The 15,070-nt window shown below is 35.7% G+C and overlaps 3 protein-coding genes and 1 non-coding gene across 7 annotated transcripts; 2 read left to right on the top strand and 2 right to left on the bottom strand.

The window, feature by feature from the left end:
• Window positions 1-1,010: 1,010 nt before the first annotated feature.
• Window positions 1,011-4,007, top strand: LOC107415318 (uncharacterized). Of its 2 annotated transcripts, none has more exons than XM_016023622.4 (2): window positions 1,011-1,612; window positions 2,473-4,007. In XM_016023622.4, the coding sequence occupies exons 1-2, from the start codon at window positions 1,550-1,552 to the stop codon at window positions 3,571-3,573; spliced, it is 1,164 nt and encodes a 387-aa protein (XP_015879108.1). In that variant the 5' UTR covers window positions 1,011-1,549; the 3' UTR covers window positions 3,574-4,007. The 2 variants fall into 2 exon arrangements, with proteins under 2 accessions (XP_015879108.1, XP_015879109.1); XM_016023623.4 differs by having other exon boundaries at window positions 1,013-1,612; window positions 2,476-4,007.
• Window positions 4,008-6,743: 2,736 nt separating this feature from the next.
• On the bottom strand, window positions 6,744-9,971 carry LOC107415322 (CRM-domain containing factor CFM9, mitochondrial). Of its 2 annotated transcripts, none has more exons than XM_025072314.3 (4): window positions 9,788-9,971; window positions 9,040-9,325; window positions 7,915-8,316; window positions 6,744-7,460 (listed from the first exon to the last, which is right to left on the bottom strand). In XM_025072314.3, exons 1-4 carry the CDS (start codon window positions 9,811-9,813, stop codon window positions 6,879-6,881), a joined length of 1,296 nt encoding a protein of 431 aa, XP_024928082.3. In that variant the 5' UTR covers window positions 9,814-9,971; the 3' UTR covers window positions 6,744-6,878. The 2 variants fall into 2 exon arrangements, with proteins under 2 accessions (XP_024928082.3, XP_015879111.3); XM_016023625.4 differs by having other exon boundaries at window positions 9,740-9,968.
• A 398-nt stretch (window positions 9,972-10,369) lies between these two features.
• On the bottom strand, window positions 10,370-14,341 carry LOC107415239 (SUPPRESSOR OF GAMMA RESPONSE 1). 2 transcript variants are annotated; one of them, XM_016023533.4, is made up of 6 exons: window positions 13,940-14,341; window positions 12,812-12,947; window positions 12,252-12,435; window positions 11,648-12,144; window positions 11,033-11,326; window positions 10,370-10,950 (listed from the first exon to the last, which is right to left on the bottom strand). In XM_016023533.4, the coding sequence occupies exons 1-6, from the start codon at window positions 13,945-13,947 to the stop codon at window positions 10,885-10,887; spliced, it is 1,185 nt and encodes a 394-aa protein (XP_015879019.3). In that variant the 5' UTR covers window positions 13,948-14,341; the 3' UTR covers window positions 10,370-10,884. The 2 variants fall into 2 exon arrangements, with proteins under 2 accessions (XP_015879019.3, XP_015879020.3); XM_016023534.4 differs by lacking the exon at window positions 13,940-14,341 and adding an exon at window positions 13,810-13,828.
• Window positions 14,342-14,553: 212 nt separating this feature from the next.
• TRNAD-GUC (transfer RNA aspartic acid (anticodon GUC)) lies at window positions 14,554-14,625 on the top strand. Its single transcript has one exon. It is a non-coding gene; the product is annotated as a tRNA-Asp (tRNA).
• Window positions 14,626-15,070: the final 445 nt, after the last annotated feature.

Here is a 15,070-nt window from a genome sequence, read left to right as displayed (position 1 = left end):
CTTTTCTGTTTTTTTGGGTTGATGAAATTGTTTACCCTTTCATGTAATGGAAAAAAACATATTGAATTGGGTTATATTTATCTTTTTTCCATGTGAATCGCACTTGTGGTATAAATACCTCCAAAAGTTACATTAACATATACATATAATGTTACCTACTTCAACACATTCATCTCCCCACATAAAAAAAAAAAAAAAAAAACTGCTTTTCTATTTTTTATTAGATGTGGCTTTTGAGTTGTTGGCTCTTGGTTTTTGTAAAAGGAATTTTTAGGCCGTTAGCTTTTTTGGGTTATAAAAGCAATCTAATAATTTAATGCGAATTTAAGTAAAAAAAGTGATAAATTTTGTTAGATTTTTGCTTATATAATTTAGGAGAGGGAACAGAAAGGGCATTTTAATAACGGACATCTTATTCTTTCCCCAAAAAAATAAAAATAACGGACATCTTATTTATCTTATATACTTTATAATAAAAATTAATAATCAAAATAACGGACGTCTTGACTGGGTCAAACGGCGCGTGGGGAACTGTCCCCGCCGAAAAACCATGTACTCAATTGCAGCTAAATGACTGTTATACCCTTGCTTTTGGTTAAACGACGTTGAGGCTAATTAAGGATATCGTTGGAAATAGGACGTGTAAAGACTGCGAAATAGACCGTGTCTGTTTATTTTTTATTTTTTAAATAAAGACCGTGTTTGTTTATTGGTACAGTGAAAATTACAAAAAAGAATTAAAAAGACAAGATCAACGGCTCTTTCTAATACTATTGCAACTGCCAGCGATCACAGATAAGCGCTTGCTGTCCCGGTGAGTTTTAGCAAACAACCCCCCTTCCTATTATCCTCTACGGATGATTCTATCATAAAAATAACTTTCATACAATCCATTGGATAAAATGTTTTAAAACGATATGAGCTCTAGTACAATAGTACTCCCCGTTTATAATATATTTTTGGGTGAATTTTTAGGGGTTAAAGTTTTACACTTTTATTATCGAGTTCTCTCTCTCTCTCTCTCCTAATTTATTTTAATTTCCCATTTCTCTCTCAACCCTAATTTGTTTTTTTATTTTTATTTATTTCTATTTATCTCTTTCCCTAATTTATTATAAAATTATTCCAACTCTCTCTCTTTCCTCCTAATTTTTGGAATTAGAGGATATCTGGGTGAAAGAGCGAAAAACCACCAAACGGCTATAATTGGCGTTACAGAGTTTCAGAGCAGAGAGGAAGATACAGAGGGAGAGAGATACATAGATAGAGAGACAGATAGAAAGAGAGTGAAAGAGAGAGAGTGAGAGAGAGAAACAGAAAGGGTTGTGCTAATCCCTTGAAGATCGCTGCTTTTTTCGGTTATTTTCCAGAATTTTTTTTTATATTAATTTATTTTTGTTCTGGAATTGGGGTTGTGTTAGGAGGTGTTGATCTGGGTCTCGGCGATCTGAATTATTGTAGGAGATTCTCATAGGATAAGTGAAGGGCTGGACGAAGAGGGGTTAATTGGGAATAATATTGTAGCCCGTTGTGGTGGTTGTTCATCATCATGTCTGACGGGTATTATAATTCCAAGAAGACTGATGACATATTTGACGATGTTTGTGGCCAGGTACTTCTATTTAATAATTGCTTTTTTATTTTGTTTTCGAAATCCAAATGCTTGATTTTTGAGGCTCTGCATATGGTTTTTGGATTCATGGGATTGAAGGAAAGCAAGATTTTTAGGGAGTTTTTTTCCATGCTTCAAATTTTTATTTGTAATGAGGCTTTTTTTTTTTTTTTTTTTGGGCTGCAATAACACCGTTTCTATCGTTTTTGTGAACTTCTCGGGAAGCAATTTCGTGACTATTCTTTCTGAGAAAATTTTGAACCTACCATTTTCTCAGGTTTTTTATTATGTTCGTTTAAAGCGACAATGTATTATAAGTGAATTCCAAAATCAGAGTATTTTATTTTATCGTTAGCCAATGAATTTTTTTTTCCTTTTCTTTTGAGTTTTCTGGGTTTTTATTTACTATTTTTATTACTTTTTATTTTTATTTTTTGTTGTGGGAGTGGGTTGTTCTTCAGTTTCGAAGTCCTTTTAGGATTTGGAATGGGAACTATTAGAGAACACCTTTTTTTTTGGGGATTTAACAAAACAGGTTTTGATTTTAGCTTGTGCAACCATTTTAATTCCCAAAAAACTTTCCTTTCGTATTTGGTGCGAAGTTCTTAAACAAGGAATATCTTTAGGAATGGTGACTTGGTGTATGTCAGCTGGTTCTGAAAACTGACCTTGTAACAGGAAATTGCATTCTTAAACCTATATGTTAAATGGCTGTAGTACCGATATTGAATTTGAATTGCTTTTTTCATTAGTAGGCAAAATTAGCATATAGCACTTTATTATGTAAATTCAAGTACATTGGGCGTATTTTGCATAAGTAGAACTTGGGTGTCTTAGAAAGTTTTTGCTTTTATCTGCAGCAGGGATCTAGAGCGGCTTTGAGCATGTCCAGACTACGGTGCATCATGAGGGGCTTGGACTTTAAGACTTACGTTTTCACTTTTGTGTTTGTCCCCTTATGCATCTTTGGTATATATTTACACGGACAGAAGATCTCTTATTTTCTAAGACCCCTTTGGGAATCTCCTCCAAAACCCTTCCACGATATTCCGCACTATTATCATGAGAATGTAACAATGGAAAATCTTTGTAGACTTCATGGATGGGGAATTCGTGAATCACCAAGGCGAGTCTATGATGCAGTTCTTTTCAGTAATGAAATAGACATCCTCACAATCAGATGGAACGAGTTGTATCCTTATGTGACGCAATTTGTACTCCTAGAATCAAACTCAACATTTACTGGCTTACCCAAACCATTAATCTTTGCCACCAACCGGGACAAGTTCCAGTTTATTGAGCCTCGGCTCACTTATGGGATGATTGGGGGAAGATTCAAGAGAGGTGAGAACCCTTTTATTGAAGAGTCGTATCAGAGAGTAGCTTTGGACCAACTTCTCAGAATAGCAGGCATAGAAGATGATGACTTGCTGATAATGTCTGATGTTGATGAGATTCCCAGTGCCCACACGGTTAATCTCTTGAGATGGTGTGATAACATCCCACCTATTCTTCATCTTCAGCTGAGGAATTACTTATACTCTTTTGAGTATTATCTAGATAATGAGAGCTGGAGAGCATCAGTTCACAGGTACCAGAGTGGGAAAACTAGGTATGCACACTACCGACAGACAGATTACATCTTGTCGGATTCTGGGTGGCATTGTAGCTTTTGTTTCCGCCATATCGATGAGTTCATATTTAAAATGAAAGCTTACAGCCATTCTGATAGAGTGAGATTCTCTCATTTCCTGAAACCCAAAAGGGTACAGGACGTTATATGCAAAGGTACTGACTTGTTTGACATGCTTCCAGAGGAGTATACATTTAAGGAGATAATTGGAAAGATGGGACCTATTCCGCGTTCTTACTCTGCTGTTCATCTTCCTGCATATTTGTTGAACAATGCTGAGAAGTACAAATTTCTATTGCCTGGTAACTGCAAAAGAGAAAGTGGCTGATCTATGATATTAGAGCTGCATGTACAAAAATTTTGAAAATGAAAATTGTGGATTGCATCAAGAGGGGCTCTACTGGGAGATCGATGGTCATGATGGCAATGGTACAAATAATTTTTATGGTCATTCTTTAGAGAGAGATATTGGGAAGAACTTGATGGTTCCCTGATTCTCAGGGTTGTGTATATTTCTTTTTTCTTTCTTTTCTTTTTTTTTGGACATTGGGTTTCTTCCGATGAGGCATATCAAGTTTCCAAAGTGGGGGTTCTGCTGTGAGAGAATTAGCTTTGTGTTTTTGGCTTCGGCTAACTAATGTACCCACTTCTTGTTGGTATGGCATAATCTTCAACTGCATGAGTAGAATGACATTTCCCAGGATTTTCTATGATGGGAATTTTTGATTTCTCAGACTAATTTATTCGTATACTCTTTCTTTCTATGACTTTAGATTGGCTATTCACTGGAGTTGTATCATCTTATTGCTATCAGATCTTACATTGATCATAGTGCTGATATCTTCTTCTTTTGTCCTATCATAATTTCTGATGTTTATTTTTCAAGTTTGCCTTTTTTATTTTTTTTATTTTTATACTGCTCTGTTATTTTCCTTGCAGGCATTTTGTTAAGACCCCATACCATTGGGAATAAATTTTTATTTTCTCTGTGGAGCTATCCTCATGCCTAAAACACTAAAGTGTTTAAATACAGATAGTTGATTCCTCAGAAAATTTGTCAGATTTGAAGAGTACGCATAATGAAAAAGTGATGTAATTTTCTGCCTGAAAATGTTGTTGGATGTCATGTTTTTAGTGGTTACGGATTATAGAGATTATGCTATTTATTTATACAATGAGACTTGGTCAATTTGCCTTTTAGGATAGTATAGACCAGTGTGTGGCTTCAATCATGGGGAGGGAATTTACGTGTTGGCTTCCTCTTTGAATCAATTAGATAGTGCCTTGTGTGCAACCGTCAAGGTCGTCCCACCATACATCCAACCAAAGGCAAAGACTAAAAGAATAACAAATACTAAACGAGATTCCCCCACTTAGTAATTGATATTTCAAAAGCATATTCATTATCTGTCTACTTTGACATTTCATCTTTGCTTTTATGTGGCTGGTTGTTATTTAAATTTTTTTTTTGTGATTCCTGTGTTATCAAGAAATTTCTAAAAGCAGTGGATTTCGAATCTGCGTACTACAATTTAAGCCTGGTTTTTGTTGTTTCTTTGTTGTCTAGTTTTGCTGAGGTGAATCACTTCTGTTGACATTTGGGGTAAGAGAAAAGTCTATTGGAACAAGAAACGAATAGTCTCAGAAGAACCATTTTCCAAGGCCAGGATCATTTTCAGATGGTTCATGCCACCAGGTTAGTCCTCTGGAAAAAACCCTGGCCTGACCTTTTTCAAAAATTTTCCCAAGAAAATACTGGGTGTAATTTTCTCTCTAAAGTTTCATCCAAGACCATGTTAGGTGTATTAAGGCAGCAAATGATAATGAAAATATTCACTTAGGTATAACCTATTGACCAAGTTGTATCCAATATTTATTTCACTTTATGGCAGAAAGTTTAATAGGAACTTTTAACATCTAACTTCAATAATACTCAATTCATAGAAAAATGTGACTTGGTATTCCAATGACTTTTTTCCTTACAGGGAGCAATCAATATTATATCTAACAATCCTAGCATTTTTGACTTATGGCTAAGTCATTTTGCCCTAAACCTTTGAACAAGGCAGCAACTAGTGGGAATGGCTAAGTCATCTTGTGCTAAGTCATTTTGTCCTAAACCCTTGAACAAGGCAGCAACTGGTGGGAATGGCTAAGTCATTTTGTCCTAAACCTGTTGAAAAAGGCATTTGTCCTAAACCTTTGAACAAGGCAGCAACTGGTGGGAATGGCCAAGTCATTTTGTCCTAAACCTTTGAACAGGGCAGCAATTGGTGGGAATGGCCAAGTCATTTTGTCCTAAACCTTTGAACAAGGCAGCAACTAGTTGGAATGTATAAGCAAGCTTATTATGTAAATTAGTTACCGCCATAAAGCCAATTAGCTCAAACCTATGAACTCTTTTTAGGTGGGCAAATTTGGTAGTTGAACTCACACGATGATTCTGAAGCTACATATATAATATTATATGTAAATATACACATACATATATATATATATATACATATATATATATATATATGTCTTCTTTACTTTCCCACAAAATTCTTCATTCTTCTATCCTCGGTCACCTTCCTTCCCTAACACCTAAAAAATGAAGTAGTGATCGTTAACTAAGATACGCCATGTAGACTTTTTGTCTCTGTTCTATTTTCCCATTTACACCATTTTCTTTCATTTTGTATCTGAAAAAATTGCGAACTTAGTTCATGGAGAAAAAAGTTGCATTTATTCTGCGGACCCATTTTATGATGATCTAATGCAACGTGAAAGGATGGTGGGAGTTGACATGGTGACTCATCCACCGTGCACGTTATAAGTTGACTTGGTTGTGAAACAAGTCTTTTTTTTATTATTATTATTATCATTATTATTTTTTTATTTTATTTTATTTTTGTTGGATGGTTATAGGCTATCACTCGCCGCGGTCCTAGCCAGAAAAATAAGATTTTTTTCTTGTAAGATATGTGCGGCGTCCACAAACCGCCCAAAACGCTCTTAAGAGCCACGTCAAATGCCCCCCCAAATATTCTCATATATGTAGGTACTTCTTGGTCAAAAAGGCAATAAAAATTATACCTTCATTCACCTATTATTATTCATTACCAACAAACAGTCCACTTTTACATTTGCCTCCTACGATTGAAACGTGTACTGGAGAAATGACTAAAACATTTTTTTATTATTCTTTTCTTAAAATAATTAATTTTTCTTGGCTATGTCCAATGTTAATATTGGAAGAAAAAACAATGGATGTAAAGGACAACATTTAAAAGATTAGATGTAAGAGGATACATCAATGCAAAAATATGCAAATCAAACTTGGGAATCTTACAAATATGCAACGTTTAGAATATATTTTAATTGTCAACATTTTTTTTTTTTTTTTAGAGTATACATTTGCTTGGAAATCTTATAAATGTTTGAGATTGTTATAAATGGATATCGTTGAACTATTTACTTATTTAATTTGTCAAATTGAAGAATTAGAAGGCTTCCTAAGAAAATAAGTATACCGTTGTAACTAACATGTTGTTGGAATCTAAATAATCTGTCCATTAAAAATTTGTCACATTATCTTGACTCAAAGTTTATATTGAACTCGTTAATTTATACGGTCACATTATTAGAATCTCAATCATCATCACTATAATCATCATCATCACCTTCATCATCATCACCTTCATCATCATCATCATCATCATCATCATCGTGCTCATCATCACTATTGTAAGTGTTATGCTTACCCCGTGTATTCCGCCAACGTCTATCCCCTCTAATGTCATCCTCAGAGCCATCATCTCTAAGTGTTTCAGATCTTCCAAATTTCCCACCAAATTCTTCTCTGTTCCAATATCTAATTCTGCCAAACTCTTCTTTCTCTGCTGCTTCCTCTGCAGCCCATTCTCGTTCTGCTGCATCCTCTATTTCCGCTATAAACTTGTCCAACTCCTTCTGCTCATTCTCATCGGTAGGTTCTGATGTTTGCAAATTATCATCAGGTTCTTTTAGCGACAGTTTATCCCCATGGAAGACATAAGGGGTCCCTTCCTTCTTGTCGATTGCATTAAAGAATGAAGCTGCCACTCTCTGGATACTGGCAGTAGCAACTGGATCCTCAGGATTTATACCACTCCGCCGGAGCTGCTGTTCTATCTTCTTTATGTTTAGTTTCTGAGACTCAAGAGCTTGTTCGAATCTGGCCTTGAACAGTGCCTGGATTAAGATTAAGAAGTTTAGAATACATGGTTAATTACCTTGATTCCTGCAATGGTAATTAGTTAAAACATCTAAACAAGTTTCAGTGTACAACTATTTTTAGAAAATGAAATTATATTAATGGTACCAAGACTTCATCTAATTTCACAAGTGCAGTGACCAGTCCTCGCGAAATATAGGAACCCATAGTACATCTTCTTATCATTGTGGTTAATAGGGTAATTTGCCACCATCATCCTCAGTATCTGTTGGCTAAAGTGTATCTAACTATAACTTAAAACGGAAATCTAGGGGCAGGACAGGATTACTAGGTTGAAAGAACATATTACAGGCAATGGGCAACTCTATAGCTGGTGAAAATATTCAATACAGCAAAATGGTTGTACCTGCCATTGTCATATAATTTGTTTGAAAACAGAATACAACAGAGAACATGATTATGCTTACCCACCTTTCTTTTTGTAAGGGTGTTCAGGGGGATCAAATTCTTAGGTTGGCGATAGTTTCTACCTCGGAACATGATAATTGTTTTCACGTTATGTACGTTTATCACAATACCACCACTGAGTCTGGCAAGCATAGATGCCATTTCCTTGATTTTTTCTTTGGGAAAGTTGTCACAGCAAACTTGCACAGTCTCATGAAACTTCCAGTGTAGATGCATATTTTGGACAACACCTCCAAAGACTCCACGTACACCAACAGGAACATAATTTTTATTTCTGAAACCAATCTTCTTATATGCCTGAAGCTGCTCAGGAGTTAATAGCTCAGGATCATGCCGAGGGGATGGTAGCTCTGGAAGCTCATATTTCTTGAGCTTTTGTAGTAGCAATGCTACTTTCTTCTTGGCCTGCATAAGTTAAATTATTAAAGTGCATTTTAAGTTAATATTATGATGTTATAATTTATAAACCAGGAAAATAGGAGCATATAGTTGAACACTATAGTGCAATCACCTAATCTTGGGGATCCATCCTGAACTGGTAATTGTAAACCTCAGTGAATGTATAAACTAAATAGTAATTAGACACACTCTAAAAATATGACAAAAGGAAAACGTTAACAAGGGACAAAGTACACCACCTATGTTGAATAAAAGTCCAAAACTTAGTCCACATTTCAGCATTCCTAAAATCTGCTAAAACATTAGAATCCTGTCTCCAGATTACCTGAACAACTTACACTTTGTCACATATAAATATTCCCAAAAGAATTCTAACACTTGTTTTTTCACAACCTAAGATCTAAAAGCTAATATTTAGAAATCATTAGCATGTCAAGGAATGGCTTAGCAATATTACAGGACCTATATCAAAATACCTCTGACACGATTGGAAGAAATGAGAAACCTCATTTTTATGCTTTGTAAGTCTTACTTTGCATATGCCAAATTAAACCTAACCAATTGCTGTTGATATATCAACTGCAATATTCCAATAGTAATTTCCCATCACCGATAAAAAGACCGGCAAGATAACAAGTGGAAAAACCAAGAAGCTAATAGCTGCAACTAGAATGCCAACTGGTTCTGATAATCTATATATCACCACTATAAAAGGGGAAGATAAAATACTCTTTTAAGATTGTAAACGAGCCTCTCATTATCAGTCATCAACTTCTTTTGGATCTTCTTGGCTCTCCTAATCTCCCTTAGAGTCTTACCAGACTCTTTTTTCATCCGCTTCTCCACCTTGCTTCGCATGCTTCTTCCTTTCGAGGTCGACATTGCCCGGTACCACACATTTCCAGGATTGAATTGCATTGTCGAAGGAAATAAACCATCTTCCCTGGGTTTACTTGGCTGAATCAGATTGCTTGAGATGACTTTCCCAGAATATTCTCTTAGTAAAAAGACACTTCTGGAGGAAAAAAAAAAAAAAAAAAAAAACATAAACTTCTCGAAGACAAAAATCTAACAAAGTAAGATAAAAAGATGGAAATTTTAGGTAATTTACCAAGTCATGCGCGAACTTAATCCCCAAACTAAACATCTCCACATTTTGAAAATAGCAAATAAGAAACATTCAGCTAACATAAATCTATATCCAAGATGCAGACTTTGACTAGCTAACAAATATAAACCTGATTGGTTGCTATGAAAATTGACAAGAACAACATTAAAAATTGAAACTTTGAAAAATAGACGGTTCACAATATGACAACCGAAAACTGTAATGGGCAGTGGGTTTGAAATCAATCAAGACATATCCCATATTATTTTTCTTTCAGTTTCTCAGCAACCAAACATAGAGAAATCGAGAGAAAGAACGTACTTGGGGGGACTGGGATGGAGGAAAGTGGAAAGGGACTTCAAGTTATACCGGTGAAGGTTCCTCACTGCGAACATTGGTCGATTCAACGAAGGGAGATAGCTTTGTCTCAGTATCAGTATCAGTGCTGCCAGCTTCCCAATTCCATGCCCCTCTTTTCTTCCAGCTACCAGGGTGACTGCTTTACCGGTTTTCTGGGTTTTAGGTATTGGGTTTTGGGGCCGGCTTTGTTTTACCAAAATAGGCTTGTAGGTTGAGTTAATTTACCAACCTCATGCTGCCTCACATTTTTTTTTTATAAATACTTTGTGAACATTATTTTTCGGCTAAATTACAATAACACCATACAAACTCATATTTTCTTTCAAACTACTTGTATATTTTCAGAAATTAACAGATTTATTGTTTAAGGAATATTATTATTATTATTATTCACACTGAGATCTTTCAATTAGTCAAGTTATATGGTCTTTACCTCTTGAGGTCAGTTTTTTATTTTTATTTATTTATTTTTTAAAATCAGGTTATTATTTCAAAGGTTAACAAGAGGACGGGACGGAAAAAATAATCGCAAATCCTTCAGACTCTCTCAATATAGAAATAGAAATATATTAAAAAAAAAAAAAAAAAACAAAAAACAAAATCAAAACCTTTTTACATGATGAGCAAGTTGCGGTTTTAATACATCACCAAATAACACATACATTTCCATACATAACCTGTAATAGACATACCAAGGATTAAAATTGTTGCATTTATAGGTTAGAGCGTCCTAGTGATACTCTTTAAACTGATACAGAAGCAGAAGCTACATGTAAATCCTTGGTAGCTACTATCCATCATCAACAGCGATTAGATACAGTAATTGCGAATGTGCATTAACAGTAGGCAAAACATAGTTAGACAACCAAACATGCATATATGATATATCACAGGCATCGATCTCAGCTTCACAGCTGAAAAGTAATAAACCACCCTGAACATCTTGAAGCTTGGAGAGATAAAACACCTTGCACAGAAGATGGAAGTTAAGCGATGAAGTCGATTCATTGTTGTTGAAGAATACGCAGCAAAAAAATAGTATTTATCTTTTGCTCTGTGATGGCACAAAATTTGGAATTCAATGTGATTCCTTGAAGCTTTTTGCTTCAGAATTTCTTCTCAAAATTGTCTAACCAACCAAGGATACTTTCCTGTGAGCTAAACTGCAAATCCTGCACATATAAATGGAAATCATCACATCACCACACTACTTAGGAAAGCTTAGAAAGCAGAAGGGTTCAGGGCAAAGCTTACAGAAAGCTGGAAATCTGGTGGTGTATCGAGTTCAAGGTTCTCAAGATCAGCAATTCCATATGATGCGTTGCCATTTTTAGGTAAGTCATTCGTGCCGGAAGCAAAATCAGCATCAGACATGTAATTCAATCCGGAATCAAAAATCTCCTTGCATAACAATGTCTCATCCAAACAATTTATGTCAGAGCTTTCAACAGCCTGAGATTCGCCTGCCAACCATTCAGGATACCCCATATCATCCTTAGCAATATCAGGCTGGGGGGCATGAGATGTTCCTTGGGTAGGCCCTGCTTCCTATAATAACGAAAATAAAAAAATAAGTGAGGATCCAATCGAATACTCTTGGAGCATTTGGCAAAAGAAAGGCAACGATTTTTTAGGCTTATCTTATATTTTCAATAGCACCAAATAATGCTTACTTCCTACTACATATGAATCTTTTCTGATAACAATATGCTCTGTTTCAGTTGCACTTTAAATTTTAAAACATCATCCCTTCTTATGCTTAAAGAATAGGCCAGCCATTCTCGACAGTTCAATATAAGGACATATATATATATATATATATAAATATGTAAATGTATAGACACTCAAACACAAAATTCTGCTACCTACCTTGGCAGATGCTTGGAGCTTATTATCATCTATAACATCATTGCAGAAAATAGATTTTCCGTGTCGTGGAGGAATTGGAGGATTTGTATTGGGGGTTCTGGGACTAGTGTGAAGTGCCACGATTTCAGAATCTTCAATCAGCGGACTCTTATCATCCTTGTCAGTCTGCTTCTGCTGCTGGTAGAAGATTTTTGATACTACATATTCTCCTTCCTTCTCATCTTCTTCAGCTCCTAGATGATATTGATGCATGATCCAATTGGCCTTGTCTGGCTTGGACCCCTTCTTAGAACTTTTATAAAGAACCATAATCTTCTTACAGCCTTTTTGAATTCCACTTTCTACCACAGCTTTGGTCTTACCAGTTTTGTGCCAGCGGACATGCTCTGCAGTCACACTATGCTGATTGTGGATCTTGCGGCGCTTTCTTTGTCCAGTAGCATATGCATTAATTATTCTGTGAAAGAAATGAACACTGCTTCCATCTTTCTTAGCACCTGAAATTCATCCAGGTATTCTAAGCTAAACATAATTCAATTGACTCCTAGAAATAAAAGAAAAGAAAAGAAAAGAAAGAAAGAAAGAAAGAAGAAGAAGGGCCTACCAGGCAGATTTTCTGGATGGTCGCAATATATTCCTTCACCCTCTAGTGTCGGGATGAACTCATCAATAAACATATGTGGCGATAAGTTTCCAGCACCACATTTTGCTGCTAAATGTTCTAAGAGTTGTGCATCAGATGGATCAAACTTCACACCAGCTGGCAGACCAGGCCACTCAGAAGAGACCTGCACAAGTTAATTTCCAGATGATACATTGTTAGGGGATATACCGTTAAAGGAAAGAGCCAATCTCGCTAAGGTCAAACTATAATTGGAAATTGCAATCATGGTTGTGCAATGTCTTCTGCATTGATTGTTGTTACAAACTTGCATCCAAGAATGTTTTATTGCCACTGAATAGAATATATTGCTAGATAAACCAGTATGCAAATACCCATTTGTTCTTGAAGAGAACAAGGGGTATAAATAAATCTGGAATGCAATATAATCTCAATGTTCACATCAACAACTCCGCATAAGACATCAGTAAAATTTCAGTCAGGTCTAGTGTAAACAAGGAAATCGATTAAATACTAAGTAGGCACTAGCATTTTCAGCTTACATCACTGTTATCAATGCGACAATGGCATTTTGGGCATTCACGGTTTGCCCCATAGTCATTGATTTGATAAGCAGAAGAACGACTAGCATTTCTCACTTTCTTTGCAATTGCTTTGCTGTTAATAAGCCAAGTACTCCTGCAACCATGATAAAGTATAAGCAAACACAGTATTGCTACAGCGGTAAATGAAGAAGATATTAAATGGGTTAGAAAACACAAGCGCCATAGTGAAAAATAACAAAAAGCAAAGCCATAAGGTTGAACCCATTAATCAACTTAAACAGTCGAAGACCACATCCATCTTAAATAGTATCTACTTCAAGTACCAAATCTCACATGTAACTAATTGTATTTTAGGATAGCTGCAAAAGCAATTTATTCTTTTTATGCTCATTTGCTATTCTATGAGACGATTCAAATGCAATTTTTCAATACAGCAAACACAAGTGGATATAAATAAAACAAATATGAACTCCTACAATTTCTTTCAAATATCAGCTTTGAATTTTACAATAAATGACAATGTATTACGCATTTAAATCACTACAATGCATTGCAGAGGAAGAAGAAATTTTCAAATTTCCCATCACCAAAAATCTTCCAAATGATCAAACTTACAGAAACTCAGCCCAAGTACAGGGATCACTAGAGAAAGAAATAGACCCATTAGAACACCACACACACAATGCGTCTTTACTTAAATATGCTATTTGCCTACAGCCACAATCTCCCAAATAATAAAACTGCCAAAACAAGAAATTTATCTATATTATCTCTTACTTGGATTTCCCATGTAAACCCCAGAAAACTGAATAAGAAACAAGGTTATCTATTTCCACTTAATCTAATACATGAACATTTAAAAAAAAAAAAAAAAAAAAAGTCCCTGAGTTCGTTTCACACTGTAAATTCCGATTACTGATTTTAAGTTTTCAATCAAAACCCAGAAACTAAAACGAAAAGAAGAAAACAGAAAAAGAAAGAAATTTCGTATTTACATAGTTGGTTTTCTGAATCGGTTATGCTCATTACCAGTGAATATCAAAACCCTTCGAAAATGAAAAATATTTCTTAAAATTCATTATATATATAATAATCTATATTCTTATGAATGCGATTCAGGTTTACCTTGCCATTTCTTGAGAAAATTAGCAGAGGAAGTAGCAAAGAAACACATCAAAGAGAGGAAAGGAGAGAGCTTTGGGTATGCGTATTTAAGCACTCGGTTCTCCACTGGACTAAGCTAAAAGTGGAAGTGAAGAGAGAGAGTCTCCGAGAGCGGGAAAACCCAGCTTCGGAACCGTTATGAGAGGCTCGGTTGCCGAATTTCAGGTTCGTGTTCAGAATCTTTGAAAAACGAGGTCCGAACCAGAAAGTCTTTGTGGGCTACCGTTGACCGAACCTGGGAACGAGGCCTTTGGTTCGGACACGAAGCTAAGCTTCTTGTCGTGGGAATGTTTAAGCTGCTAGGGAGCTTCGAAAACCGAGTAAAAGTGTCATCATAGTAAATACATTTTTGTGGGACACACAACCGTGCGCCCCAAGCCACCTATGGAAACGTTTTGAATACTTTTATGTTGCCATTTTTATCCCTCACCCATTCATCTATTTGCGTAGTTTCACATCTGACCTCAGTGACGTGACGTCCATTGTCGGCTAAATCATAGAGGTAAAACTACTATTTACGCGAGGAGTGATAGAGAAGATTCTTTATATTTATCTTTTAGAAGCTCAAACACCAAGTCGTTGTAGTATAGTGGTGAGTATTCCCGCCTGTCACGCGGGTGACCCGGGTTCGATCCCCGGCAACGGCGGAATTTTTTTTTTTTTTTTTTTTTTTTCTCTTTTGGGGGCACCTTTAAAATTCCATTTTAATCCAAGCCCAGCTCAGCTTCAAACCGAGCCCATAAAACTATAGAAAAGCACTAAGTTATAGTAAGTGGAATTGTGTTGTCAGTGTTGTGCATTAGTTTGTGAAAAATATTCGAAGTATGTCTCTTTTTAAACATTGGACAATACTATCTTGCTCGTAGAAAAAAGAATCATCAACCAATTCCTTGAAATCAAAGTAGGGTACAAAAACTTGAACATCCTTAACGTGGGTAAGCAAAATTTTCTCTTAGTGTGTATATTTAAGTTTTGATAACTCCCTCTTAGAAATTCTCCTGAATATGACTCCTTTTAAGTCTTTTAGTTGAGCATGTACAAGGAAAGCAAGAAACCGCGTTTCCTTACCAAATTCGAAGATTCAAAAATTAT

Source organism: Ziziphus jujuba, chromosome 4 (assembly GCF_031755915.1).
Source record: "Ziziphus jujuba cultivar Dongzao chromosome 4, ASM3175591v1".
Classification (NCBI taxonomy): Eukaryota; Viridiplantae; Streptophyta; class Magnoliopsida; order Rosales; family Rhamnaceae; genus Ziziphus; species Ziziphus jujuba.
The sequence above is the reverse complement of the archived record's forward strand: the minus strand, read 5'-3'. Positions and strand labels throughout refer to the sequence as shown.